General features: G+C 43.9%; 1 protein-coding gene across 2 annotated transcripts in view; it reads right to left on the bottom strand.

The window, feature by feature from the left end:
- Positions 1–13831, bottom strand: part of cep152 (centrosomal protein 152) — a 112905-nt gene that overhangs the window by 53599 nt on the left and 45475 nt on the right. For both annotated transcript variants that reach the window (XM_072470697.1, XM_072470698.1), the window contains 5 exons: positions 9434–9634; positions 8607–8754; positions 8171–8262; positions 6678–6841; positions 133–340 (listed from right to left, as the gene is read on the bottom strand). In XM_072470697.1, the coding sequence (XP_072326798.1) occupies positions 133–340; positions 6678–6841; positions 8171–8262; positions 8607–8754; positions 9434–9634 (813 nt within the window). The remainder of the gene's footprint in view (positions 1–132; positions 341–6677; positions 6842–8170; positions 8263–8606; positions 8755–9433; positions 9635–13831) is intronic.

Raw genomic sequence — 13831 nt, 5'->3', positions numbered from 1 at the left:
AAGCAATTACATTTTTCCCATTGTGTTACATTTTCATTGTGTTACAAGTAGGTCAACTAAATTAAGTGAAGGATTTATTTTCAATACTACTTTATAAAACATAACATTTAAAATAATTAACTTATAGCTGACCTCATGACTTCTTGCCATTCTTTCAATATTTTGTAACTGCTCCTTTAGCTCAGCTATTTGTTTTTGACTTTCTTTAGTTTCATTCTGAAGTTGAGTCACTTGATGACGTTTTGTTCTGATGCTGCTTAGTGATCGTTCCAGCTCAGTCTTCAGTTCCATTATCATCTCATCCTTAGACAACTTATCTGAACCACCTTGCCGCATTGTGCTTCGAGAAGGGGTAGAAGCAGAGAAGATAGGTAAGTTTTAAAAAAGAATCCCACCCCCAGGTATCTTGCTAGGCCAGCTCAAATCTCAAAGCCAGAAGTTTCAAACCTAAGGACTTACATTTGGATTATTGACCTCAGCCTTCACTGAAACTAAATCTACCTCCACAATGGCTACTAGAACCCAAGTAGCCACCCACACAGTACATCTGCTTTTACTCCCACTCCCCAACTTCCAGTCACTGAAGTCAAAATAAAGAGCATAGGGGAGCATTATTCGACAGCTCCTGAAAACAGGAACAGGGATCGTGGCATGCAATGCTTCCAGGCACGATGCTTCCAGTGCAAACAGCACTCCAAATATCTGCTGTTTGGTAATACACTGCCAGCACTAAATGTGCTGTTGAATGGCTGTGCATCTCAGCAGATGACCCATGTTACAAAGCCAACACTCCTTAAAACCAACCAGCACCTCTTAAAGGGGAGATGGATTCTGACTGCAGTAGCTTCTGGAATTCTTAGTGAAAGTGAGCTAGAGTAGGAAGAGGAACAAATTATGGGAGAAAAAGGGGTTGAGAACATGCTCCATGTCTATCTGACACTAAATTGGGTCTCAGAAGATAATCTGGGGACCAGGAGCTCAAGACACTATACTATGAAGGCAGTGAGACCAGATAGCTATGGCAGCTGAAGCTAGAGTCGAGCTGCAAAAGATCTGGATGATATGCCATCAAACATTTAAAGGCCCTCACACAATGCTAGAAAATGTTTTTGCAAATGCCATATTCCACTCTCTGCACGACTAGCCTCAAAAACTGCTCTGTGTCCATCATTCACCAATGAAGTTTCTAATAACCAAGAATCATACCGTCCATTCATAGCTTCTTCTCACCCTCATACACTTAGTACTGTCACAAGCCTCATGTCCACAGCTCAGCTTTCATACACAATTTAACCATCCACCAGATGGCACAAACTCACTGACACACTACTCCATCTCCTCTCTCGCACAAGGCAAGGTGGCATATAACTGGAGACAGCAAAATCTCACCGACAGGGAAGAAGTGTGGGCTGCATCAATAAAAAGAGTCTCTGCTCTCACTTGAGTGGCTATTGTGCAGGCAGTAGCAGAAAAAGTTGGGAGAGAAATGGAGAGAGAAAAAGAACAGCAACCGCAGTGTGAAAATATCTCACCTCAATACCCCTTCTCACATGGTACATGCCCATTAAAAAATATATATTTGTTTATGGAATGCAGCCGTGACTGCCAAGACATTCATGAGCTACCCCTAACAGCCCTTGAGAACGGGCAGCACGGTGGCGCAACGGGTTAGCCCTGTTGCCTCATGGCGCCGAGGTCCCAGGTTCGATCCTGGCTCTGGGTCACTGTCTGTGGAGTTTGCACATTCTCCCAGTGTTTGCGTGGGTTTCACCCCCACAACCCAAAGATGTGAAAGGTAGGAGGATTGGCCATGCTAAATTGCCCCTTAACTGGGAAAAAAATGAAGTGGGCAAACTAAATTTTTTTTTTTTTAAACTGCCCTTGAGAATTTGTTCGAGTCATTTTGGGTCCATTGCAGTCCATGTCATGTAAATTACAGTGCTGTTAGGTAGGGAATTCCCAATTTTGACCAGCAATAAGTTTCCAAATCAGAACAACATGACTTAGAGAGCCAACCGTCAAAGTGTGCCATTGGTGAAGGGAACAAATGTTTAAGGTGATGGACTGGGTCTCAATCAATTGGGCTGTTTTGTCTTGGATGCTGCAGAGTTGAGTGCAGCTGGAAATCCCATCCAGGCAAGTGGAATATATTGCATCACACCTGACCTGTGCTTTGTAGATGGTGAAAAGAATTTAAAAATTCACTCACCACATATACCCAGTTTTTGGCCTGGTCCACAGCATCAATGTGGCAAGATATAAGCAAAATCCTGCAAATGCTGGAAATCGGAAATGAAAGCACAAAAGTGCTGGAAAATCTCAGTAGGTCTGGCGGCATCTGTGGAGAGAGAAACCTAGCCAATGTTTCAAATCCAACATGACTCTTTTTTGTTTTGGACTCAACTTAATCGTGGATTTGAAACGCTGGCTCAGGTTCTCTCTCCACAGCTGCTGCCTGGTCTGGGTTTTTTCAGCACTTTTGTTTTTACAGCCATGTGGCCAGTCCGGTGGCCGGAATTTTTGGTGGCGCAATGGAAGGGGAAGGCGCACATGAGGTAACTCCCACTGGAGAACTGATCTTTTTGCCGTTTTTCTTGATACCATGGGTCGTTTATTCCTTGGAAACTTAGTTATCGGGGAAGAGTCTCTTTGCTGAGATGCCCAGAAAAAACAAAGCTAAAAAAATTCTGAGCTGACCGAGTCTGAAGCCTCTCAGGGCTCAATGGGAAGCAAGATGGCAGTCAGCTTCTTTCTCTCCGTCCACTCCAATAACACCCGAGACGCACTAGTATTTTGGCGAAAGAGTTCAAGAAACATGGACAAATCGGAATTTCTTAAAAGATCAATAAAAGAGGCCTTGGCCCCCATTCGTGGGGTTCTGGAAAAAACTAGTATGGCCATCAAAGTCCATGGAATTACGATTAAGAGCATGGAGGCCCCTTTATTGGACCACAGTAGTCGGATTGCCGCTCTGGAGTCCGATCAGACTTCAGTGACTGAAATAAATAAGTCGTTAAGAGCCAAGGTAAATGACGTGGAATTTGAAGCAGAACATCCAGATTGGGGGGTTGCCGGAGTAGATCGAGGGCTATAACCCCACTGAATATTTCTCGGATCTGTTCCTCAAAATGGTGGGTGAGGGTGGATTTGCAACCCCGCCTGAATTAAACCAGGCCTATTGTTCACTTCGACTGAAGCCTAGTTCTGAAAATTCACCGCATGTGGTGATCATAAGATTCCACAGTTTAAAAAAAAAAAAAGAGGGTTCTGCAATTGGGCATGGGAACATCGCGATTGCATGTGGGAAAGCCCATTAGGCTTTAACAGGACATGAGCGCAGAGTTAGCGAAGAAAAAAGGAGCTGCATTTAATGGAGTGAACTTTGCCCTGTACAAGAGTGGAGACAGGTTCGAGATGGTCTATCCAGTTCATCTTACTCATGTTTGAGGAAAAATAATACTTTTCGACTTGCTGGGGGATGCAGACTCTTTTGTTAAAAGGCGCTACGTAATTTGATTCATGGCTCTGTTGACAGACATGTTGAATTGTTTGTATTTATTGTTGGGAGTGTCCCCTTATTGCCTTTGATTAGATTTGAGGTTCTCCACTACGTGGGGTTTTGTTCTTTACATTAATATAGGATTACCTTTCTTTTTTCAACGCTGTTGTTTGGCATGACATTTCATCGTTAGTGGATTATGCAAGTTAAATGAAGTTTGGGTATTTTTAAATTTTATTTATTATTCTCCAGTTAGAGCCTCCCTGCTAACTGAAGAGTTAGTTAAAGGGAGTAGTTTTGAGGGTTTGCTGCAGCTCATTAGATTTTTCTTTGTTTGGTTTTGTTAAATGTAGGTTTTAGTTTTAGGACAAGTTTTTGCTTGCAATGCTTTTATTTGCTTTTGAGTGTGGTTACATTCAATAGTGATGGCGTTTTTGGTAGGGGTGGGGGTAGTCTGCTGGAAGTGTCTGTTGGTTTTCCTTTCCCAATCTTCAGATTTGGCTTGGTGGTCATCTTTTTGCTTTATCTTTTCAGTGTCCGTTGGTTGATCACTCTTGGTGGGAATGGCTGACTCTGGATGAAGGAGTGGTGGGAGACCTCCAATCTGCTTGGTCACCTGGAACATTAGAGATCTGAATGGGCCAGTGGAGGGCATTTTCCCATCTCAAGAGCTTAAACTGATGTTGTTTTCTTGCAGGAGATCCACTTACGTATCCGGGATCAGACCGGGCTGTGCTAGGGGTGGGTTGGGGAGGTTTTTATTCTGACAGGACCAGGGGTACGACAATTTTAATTAATAAAATAGTTAGTTTTTCTCCACTCAGATTATAGCTAGCCCCAGTGGCTGATAAGTTTTGTTTGTGGCTGCCTGTTGAACACACCATCAATTGTTAGAGGGTTTAGATTAGTTTTAGTATTTAAGTTAATGATGTGTTGGTGTTTTTTAAAAAAAAACTTTCATATATGCTTGTGATTTTGTGGATTCTTTTGTTCTGGCTTGTATTATGAAAACATTCAAATAAACAAACTTTAAAAAGATTTCTGGTGGCCTCCTGGGTACTGATGGGGATTTCAGGTCTTGTAATGCAGTTGCATGTCAAGGGGAGTTGCTCTTGCTCGAGATGGTAATTACCATCTCTTGCTCGAGATGGTAATTTCCTTGCATTGTGTAACATTAATGTTATTTGCCACTTATCAGTCCACGCCTTGCTGCATGCAGGCACAAACTACTTCGGCATTTCAGGATTTCTAAATGGAATTGAACACTGTGCAATCATCAGTGATTTGATTTGATTTATTATTGTCACATGTATTAGTATACAGTGAAAAGTATTGTTTCTTGCATGCTATACAGACAACATGTACCGTACAGGGAAGGAAGGAGAGACTGCAGAATGTAATGTTACAGTCATAGCTAGGGTGTAGAGAAAAGATCAACTTAATACGAGGTAGGTCCATTCAAAAGTTTGATGGCAGCAGGGAAGAAGCTGTTCTCAAGTCGGTTGGTACGCGACCTCAAACCTTTGTATCTTTTTCCTGACGGAAGAAGGTGGGAGAGAGTATGGCTGGGGTGCGTGGGGTCCTTAATTATGCTGGCTATCTTTCAGAGGCAGTGGGAATTGTAAACAGAATCAATGGATGAGAGGCTGCTTTGCGTGATGGATTGGGCAATCAAATCAATTTGATTGAACATGCTACTTCTTCCCTTATGGAGGCCAGGTCAATGCAAAGCAGCTGAAGGCGAGAGGGCCTAGAGACTCCTGCTGAAGTATTCATCTCCTACAACCATCTTTTCTTTGTGTTAGTTATAACTCTGGACATTGGAGCATTTCATCTCCTGCGGCCTCTACCCCACAATTTCCATTGACTTCAGTTTTACTCTGACTCCTTGACGCCACACATCAAATGCTTCCTTGATATAAAGGGCAGGGATGGTTTCCAAATTTGCTGATGACACAAAAATAGTCAGGAATGTATGTTGTGAAGTGGACATATGGAGGCTACAAAACTACATATAAAGATTGAGTGAGTAGGCAAAGATCTAGCAAATGGAGTAGAATGTGAGAAAATGTGAAATTGGCAGGAAGAATAAAAAAAGCATATTATCTAAATGGTGAAAGATTGTAGAGGTCTTGAAATGCAGAGGGATCTGGGTATCCTGAATTGCAACAAGTTAATATGCAGATAAAGCAAGTAATTAAGAAAACTAATAGAATGTTATCAGTTATTGCAAAGGGAATGGAGTACAAATATAGGGAGGTCATTAATCAGTTATACAGGGCACTAGTGACACCACATTTGGACAAATGTGTACAGTATTGGTACAGCAAGGATATAAATGCATTGGAAGCAGTTCAAAGAAGACTTACCAGACTAATACCTGGAATGGGAGGATTGATGAGGAAAGGTTGGACAGGCTAGGCTTATAACTACGGGAGTAAGAGGCGGCTTGATTAGAACATAAGATCCCTAGAGGTTTTGACAGGATGGATGTAGAGAGGATGTTTCCTGTTGTGGGAGAACCTAAACTAGGGGTCACTGTTTAAAAATAAGGGGTCATCCATTTAAAACAGATGAGGCAATATGCTTTCTTTCTTTCTCTCTGGGGATCGTGAGTCTTTGGAACTTTCTTCCTGAAAAGGCAGTGGGGGTTGTGTCTTTGAATAGTTTTAAGGCAGAGGTAGATTCTTGGTAAGCAAGGGGTTGACAGGTTAATGGGGGTAGGCAGGATGCAGATTTGAGATTACTTTTAGATCTGCCATAATCTTATTAAATGGCAGAGCAAGTTTGAGGGGCTGAATGGTCTACACCTGTCCCTTGTCCGTATGTTGAAATGCTATTATGGAGCTAAAAGGGCACCTATGGCACCAAAGATTCAGGCTTTGAGGAACCAAATTTTACAGACTATTGTTAGACGCCTATGGCAACTTGCTGACTTCATAACACAAGGTAGGCCATCAAACAGATGCATCATCACAAAAGGGGCAAATAACCATGTTCAACAAATATCATAGCTTTACATTGTTACACTCCATAACACAATGAATACTTCAGAGGAAAGAAAAATAAGGATTTTGCAAGATACCATGGAAAAAGATTTTAAAAATGGATAACAACATACAGTGACTTCAACAAGCACCTCACAATTGCTATAAATAACGTTCATTGCAACCTGTACCTTTGGAAGCTGGGAATTTTCCTGTTCCCATTCTTGATACCAAGGTCCATGTAAGAATCTGATAATGGAAGTTCGAATTCTCCTTGCACATCTTTAGTAAAATGATTAATCTTAGCAGCAGATTCATAAAGAGTAATCTGTTCCTTGAAGTCAGCCAGCTCTTCCTAAAAAAAAAAAACAACAGTTAACTAAGCTAAGTTACTTCAATTTACAGAATATAGGGAGAGAAACTCTCACATTGCTTTGAAGGGGCTAATGTAGGCACAGTGGAAGGATGTAGGTCCAAGGCAGAAGTAAAACAAATGGTTAATTAAAATTTGGCATATTTCACCACAAGAGCAAAAAACATTTTAGCTCAAATTGTATATCAGGAAGTTATGTTTCAAAGTTCCAGTTCTATAAAAAGTTCATCGAACAAGAGTAATGTGTTCTTGCCAGGTTTTCAAGCCAAAGTAGAGTCCAGTGAGCTATTCAATTAAGTGTTCAAGTCGAAAGAAACAAGTACAATTGTCAGATAGTTTTCCTCATGTTATTTATTTCTTTACATTTTTTTCCCTAAATTTAGAGCACCCAATTATTTTTTTCCAATTAAGGGGCAATTTAGTATGGCCAATCCACCTAACCTGCACATCTTTTGGGTTGTGGGGGTAAAACCCACACAGACTTGAGGAGAATGTGTAAACTCCACACGGACAGTGACCCAGGGGCGGGATCCGAACCCGGGTCCTCAGCGCCGCAGTCCCAGTGCTAACCACTGTGCCACATGCCGCCCTCTTTTCTTTATATTTTTACTTGTATCATCCTTTTTTCCATCAATTCCTTCAACCCTTCATTTCCTGAAATTTCATTCAATTTGATCAATCACACATAGAAAACCAAATTGATACTATTGACATAAAAGCTTACCCAGAGCGGTAATCAATAACATTAACCTTATTTGAGGAAAGATGTAGTGGCATTGGAGACAGTTCAGAGGAGGTTCACTCGATTGATTCCAGAGATGAGGGGTTTGTCGTATGAAGAGAGATTGAACAGTTTAGGCCTATACTCCAGAGTTTAGAAGAATGAGCGGAGGTCAAATTGAGGTATACAAGATGATAAAAAGGTATGGATAAAGTAGACGTGGGGTGGATGGTTCCTCTTGTGGGACATTCCAGAACAAGAGGATAAGAGGTAGCAAATTTTAAATGGAGTTGAGGAGAAACTACTTCTCCCAAAAGGTTGTAAATCTGTGGAATTCGCCACCCCAGAGTGCAGTGGATGCTAGGACAGTGAGTAAATTTAAGGAGGAGTTAGATAGATTTTTTAAATTGGTAATGGGTTGAAGGGCAGCATGGTGGAGTTAAAGTCAGGAGGAGATCAGCCATGATTGAACGGCGGAGCAGAAACAATGGGCCAAATAGCCTATTTCTGCTCCTGTTTCTTATGAACTTATGAAATGATAAGTGATCTAGAAAGCATCACATCATTACTCGTACTTATATATTAATAACCTGTAAAGCCTTGTTCATGCTGTCATTGATGATCTTGGCAGACTGAAGTTGTTGAAGTTGGATCCGAAGCTGTGTGATCTCCTGCATCGACCCTGAAACACACAGTTTTTGGTGCTGGAATTTAAAACTGAGCAATTATTTACTCTCATCACGAGCTAGAGGTTGGGTTCTACAAGGTTATAGTGGCACCAAGTAAAAAAACGTCTGAGCTTTGAGGCTTAGCTATCCCGAAGAAGTCCACCCACTTCTGGGTCAGGCATGGCAATACTTGTGATAATAAAGTCATTATATATTTCCCTGTTGGACATGCTGACTAGGAAACGTGGTCTGGTTAGAAACAAATCATCAAAAGTTGCCGCTGTTAGAAAGGAAGATAAACGCCTTCCATAAGAAAAAAAATACAATGCAACTTTAATGATACATTTAGATTCCTAACCTGTTTGCAGTAAGTCTCTGCACTGCTGCTGACTTGCTTCTAAACTTTTTGTCAGCCCATTAATTATTTCTGCTTTCTCTAATTTGGCTTCTTCCTGTTGTCTTTGCAACTGTTTAACCTGTTCTTCAAGTCGCTTAGAATTGTCTTTCTGACAGAAAAGGAAGAGGATGAGGAAAAAGAAAAAGGGGATTAACAAACAAGTTTATTTGCCACTTTGCATTTTAAACAGTGCAAGTGACTTACACAATACACAAAGCTGCAAGCACAGCACGTACAAAATTTACTTGTTTAAAACAATTTTTAAAAACTTATCAAGAATAATGGAATCTTTAAGGGCAGCACAGTGGCGCAGTGGGTTAGCACTGTGGCCTCACGGCGCCGAGATCCCAGGTTCAAACCCAGCTCTGGGTCACTGCCCGTGTGGTGTTTGCACATTCTCCCAGTGTTTGCGTGGGTTTCGCCCCTACAACCCAAAGATGTGCAGGCTAGGTGGATTGGCCACGTTAAATTGCCCCTTAATTGGAAAAAAGGAATTGGGTACTCTAAATTTATTTAAAAAAAGAATAATGCAATCTTTAGAAATTAAATACAAAGATTTCACTGTGCTTTAGTTGACATAACTCAGGTTTGCCATTATAGCCCCTTATTTTGCCCTAGGACCCACACTGGAATAGGTTTCCTCCAATTGTTCTATGCAATTACATGTACATATTATTCCGAAGAATATATTTTAAGCAGCCAATAGCTACATCCAGCAGTACAATAATTGCCGTAACAATGCAGTATAAAAAAGAAATACTACTCAATCAAAGATGCCAGATTCTAACCTGTTCTTCCAAGACAATACCAGTTGCATCAAGCGTCTGCTGCATTACTAAGATTGATTCCTCATGCTTTTGTTTAAGTGCATTAATGACTGTTTCATGCTGCTCTCTGGCACGAGTGAGAGATTCTGAGCGACAGAGCTCAGATAGTTGCTGTTTCATACTTTCCATGGCAGCCTCAGCAATCTTTTGGTTCTTCAATGCCTGCACAGAAATCCCACAAACATGTACAATTAAACAGAGTATGGAATAATGATTCAGATTCGTAGAAACCAAGTTAAATTCTGTTGAGACAATATGCCTAGATGTTACACATGGTTCCTGTCACTCAAGAATAGTATAGATATGTTTCTGTGGGGAAGTAAAAGTTCAAACTCTTCCACTCTAGCCTGTCAATCTTCTAGTAAGGACCGGCTAAATTGCTGGCTTTGAAAGCAGACCAAGGCAGGCCAGCAGCACGGTTCAATTCCCGTACCAGCCTCCCCGAACAGGTGCCGGAATGTGGCGACTAGGGGCTTTTCACAGTAACTTCATTTGAAGCCTACTTGTGACAATAAGCTATTTTCATTTCATTAAGTGCAGGCAATATCAGTAAATACTTAAAAGCTTACAAAGTATTTCCAAAATGTAATGTACATAGAGTGGCATTGTGGGTCAAGAATTTTCAGCTGCAGAACTGTGGCTCAACCCAGACTTGCCAGCATCTATCTGCCCAGTGCAAGGGTCCCATGTAGAATGGATTTCTTCCAACTCAATCCAGTTTCTTGTAGGCAGTGGAGTATAGCAAAATTGTCCAATAATTACCATTAGTTGGCTATCTCACCTAGAAAAGCCTGAGAAAGGCAAGTTGGCATAGGAAATTGAAAGACACATCTTACTAGTGCAGTAAAGGCTGGTGTCCAGAAGCTGAACTGTGGCACAAAATAGGGTGGAGAAGATTTTTCTCTGAAACTAGCAATGCTATACTTATTCAATGAAAAATGTTCCACTCTCCAGCAGTAACAACTTTCACTCAAAAGAATTAAATTAAAAATACAAAGTCTTGCAAGGACTACCTTATGATGATTGAGAAATCGGTGAACCAAAGACAATAAAAAGAGACCATTTAGATTTAGCTTCACATCATTAAGTTGCCTGGATTTACAGTGGCAGCGATGACGCTGTCAGCATTTGCCATCATCATTCCTTAGAAATTAAGAGCAATGTCTGGAACCACACAAGGACAAATGCAGAAATCCAAATTGCTGCACGTGATTCTATGTTTCTCCACAAATGGTGCTGTGGAACACCCCACAGTCCACAATCAACTGTGACCATAGAAGTGACAAGAACGGACTTCCGGGTGCGGCGATGACCAGCTGAGTCGCACGTTTCGGCAGCTCCCTGTGAAACGGACTTTTGGGCTCTTGATAGGAGCCCCAACGGCAATTTTAACGGCTGAAAACACCGTGCGGTAAACCAGAAGGGTGTTCCCCCTGGACACGGATGGAAAAAGGAGAGGAAAGTGGCCGGATTGCAGCGGATCCTTTGGAACAACGGCAAGGAAGGCAAGCAGAAACCAAGATGGCGTCGGAAGGTGGCAGTTTCATATGGGGCCCTGAACAACAAGAGTTTTTGAAACGCTGCGTGGAGGAGATAAAAAAGGAAATGAAGAAAGAGTTGTTGGCCCCGATATTACAGGCGATTGAAGGGCTGAAAGAGGAACAAAAGACCCAGGAGCAGGAGCTTCGGGTCGTGAAGGCGAAAGCAGCAGAAAATGAAAACGACATACAGGGCCTGGTGGTGAAGTCGGAGATACAGGAGGCACACCAGAAACGATCTGTGGAGAGGTTGGAGGCACTGGAAAATAACGCAAGGAGGAACAACTTGAGGATTCTTGGCCTTCCTGAAGGTGTGGAGGGGGCGGACGTCGGGGCATATGTGAGCACGATGCTGCACTCGTTAATGGGAGTGGAGGCCCCGACGGGTCCGTTGGAGGTGGAGGGAGCATACCGAGTTATGGTGCGAGGATCGAGAGCAGGAGAAGCTCCCAGAGCCATAGTGGTGAGATTTCTCCGTTTTAAGGATAGAGAAATGGTCCTTAGATGGGCGAAGAAAACTCGGTGTAGTAAATGGGAGAACGCGGTGATCCGCGTCTATCAAGATTGGAGTGCGGAGGTGGCGAGAAGGAGGGCGAGCTTTAATCGGGCCAAAGCGGTACTTCACAAAAAAAAGATAAAGTTTGGAATGCTGCAACCGGCAAGACTGTGGGTCACATATCAAGGGAGGCACCACTACTTTGAGACGGCGGATGAAGCGTGGACTTTTATTGTAGAAGAAAAATTGGAATGATTGGACTACGAAAATGAACGTTTGGACAAAGTGGTGGGACGAGTGGGGGGGAGGCGAAGAGGGATTGTATGATTAATCCTGCGGTATGGTAACTTTTCTTTCTCCCACAGGTGGTGATGGGGGGAGGTGGGGAGGGAGAGGAGATGGGGCGTTGGCCATGGGAGGCGGGGCCGAGGGAGAGGCGCGGGCTTGGTTCCCGCGCTATGATAATTATGGCGGGAATAGAGAAGCAGGAAGGAGGGGGCGCCGCACGGGGCGAGCCGTGATCACGGGGGGAAGCCGAGGTCAGCCAGAGTTTGCTGACTTCTGGGAGCAACATGGGGGGAGTAATTACGCTAGCGGGGGGGGGGGGGGGGGGGAATTACTGGGTTGCTGCTGCTGGGGAAAGGGGGGAGTGGGTACGGGAAAGGATGGGCGGGGGGGGCACCGTCTGGGAGAAATACAGCCGCGTGGGAACTGGGCGAGAAGCTGGAAAAAGATGATGGCTAACCGGCAAAGGGGGGGGGAAGCCCCCCAACTCGGCTGATCACGTGGAACGTGAGGGGGCTTAACGGGCCGATAAAGAGGGCACGAGTACTCGCACACCTTAAGAAACTTAAAGCAGATGTGGTCATGTTACAGGAAACGCACCTGAAACTGATAGATCAGGTTAGGTTGCGCAAAGGATGGGTAGGGCAGGTGTTCCATTCGGGGCTGGATGCGAAAAACAGGGGGGTGGCTATATTAGTGGGGAAGCGGGTAATGTTCGAGGCAAAGACTATAGTGGCGGATAACGGGGGCAGATACGTGATGGTGAGTGGCAAATTACAGGGAGAGATGGTGGTGTTGGTAAACGTGTATGCCCCGAATTGGGACGATGCCAATTTTATGAGGCGAATGCTAGGACGCATCCCAGACCTAGAGACCGGAAAGCTGATGATGGGGGGAGACTTTAACACGGTGTTGGAACCAAGGCTGGATAGGTTGAAGTCCAGGACTGGTAGGAGGCCGGCAGCAGCCAAGGTGCTTAAGGATTTTATGGAGCAGATGGGAGGGGTGGACCCGTGGAGATTCAGTAGACCTAGGAGTAAGGAGTTCTCATTTTTCTCCTATGTCCATAAAGTCTATTCACGCATAGACTTTTTTGTGTTGGGTAGGGCATTGATCCCGAGGGTGAGGGGAACGGAATATACGGCTATAGCCATTTCGGATCATGCCCCACACTGGGTAGACTTGGAGATAGGGGAGGAAACAAGAGGGCGTCCACCCTGGAGAATGGACATGGGACTAATGGCGGATGAGGGGGTGTGCTTAAGGGTGAGGGGATGCATTGAAAAGTACTTGGAACTCAATGACAATGGGGAGGTTCAGGTGGGAGTGGTCTGGGAGGCGTTGAAGGCGGTGGTTAGGGGGGAGCTGATATCAATAAGGACACATAAAGGGAAGCAGGAGAGTAAGGAACGGGAGCGGTTGTTGCAAGAACTTTTGAGGGTGGACAGACAGTATGCGGAAGCACCGGAGGAGGGACTGTATAGGGAAAGGCAAAGGCTGCATGTGGAATTTGACTTGCTGACCACAGGCACTGCAGAGGCACAATGGAGGAAGGCGCAGGGTGTACAGTATGAATATGGAGAGAAGGCGAGCAGATTGCTGGCACACCAATTGAGGAAAAGGGGAGCAGCGAGGGAAATAGGGGGGGTGAGAGACGAAGATGGAGAGACGGAGCGGGGAGCGGAGAGAGTGAATGAAGTGTTTAAGACATTTTATAAAAAATTGTATGAAGCTCAACCCCCGGATGGGAGGGAGAGAATGATGGAGTTTTTGGATCGGCTGGAAATTCCCAAGGTGGAAGAGCAGGAAAGGATGGGATTGGGAGCACAGATCACGGTAGAAGAAGTGGTGAAAGGAATTAGGAACATGCAGACGGGAAAGGCCCCGGGACCGGACGGATTCCCAGTTGAATTTTACAGAAAATATTTGGACTTGCTCGCCCCGCTACTGACGAGGACCTTCAACGAGGCAAAGGAAAGGGGACAACTGCCCCCGACTATGTCTGAAGCAACGATATCGCTTCTTTTAAAGAAGGAAAAG

The sequence above is a fragment of the Scyliorhinus torazame genome, chromosome 12 (assembly GCF_047496885.1).
Source record: "Scyliorhinus torazame isolate Kashiwa2021f chromosome 12, sScyTor2.1, whole genome shotgun sequence".
Lineage (NCBI taxonomy): Eukaryota > Metazoa > Chordata > Chondrichthyes > Carcharhiniformes > Scyliorhinidae > Scyliorhinus > Scyliorhinus torazame.
Note: the sequence above shows the minus strand (reverse complement) of the source record. Positions and strands in the feature narration are given on the sequence as shown.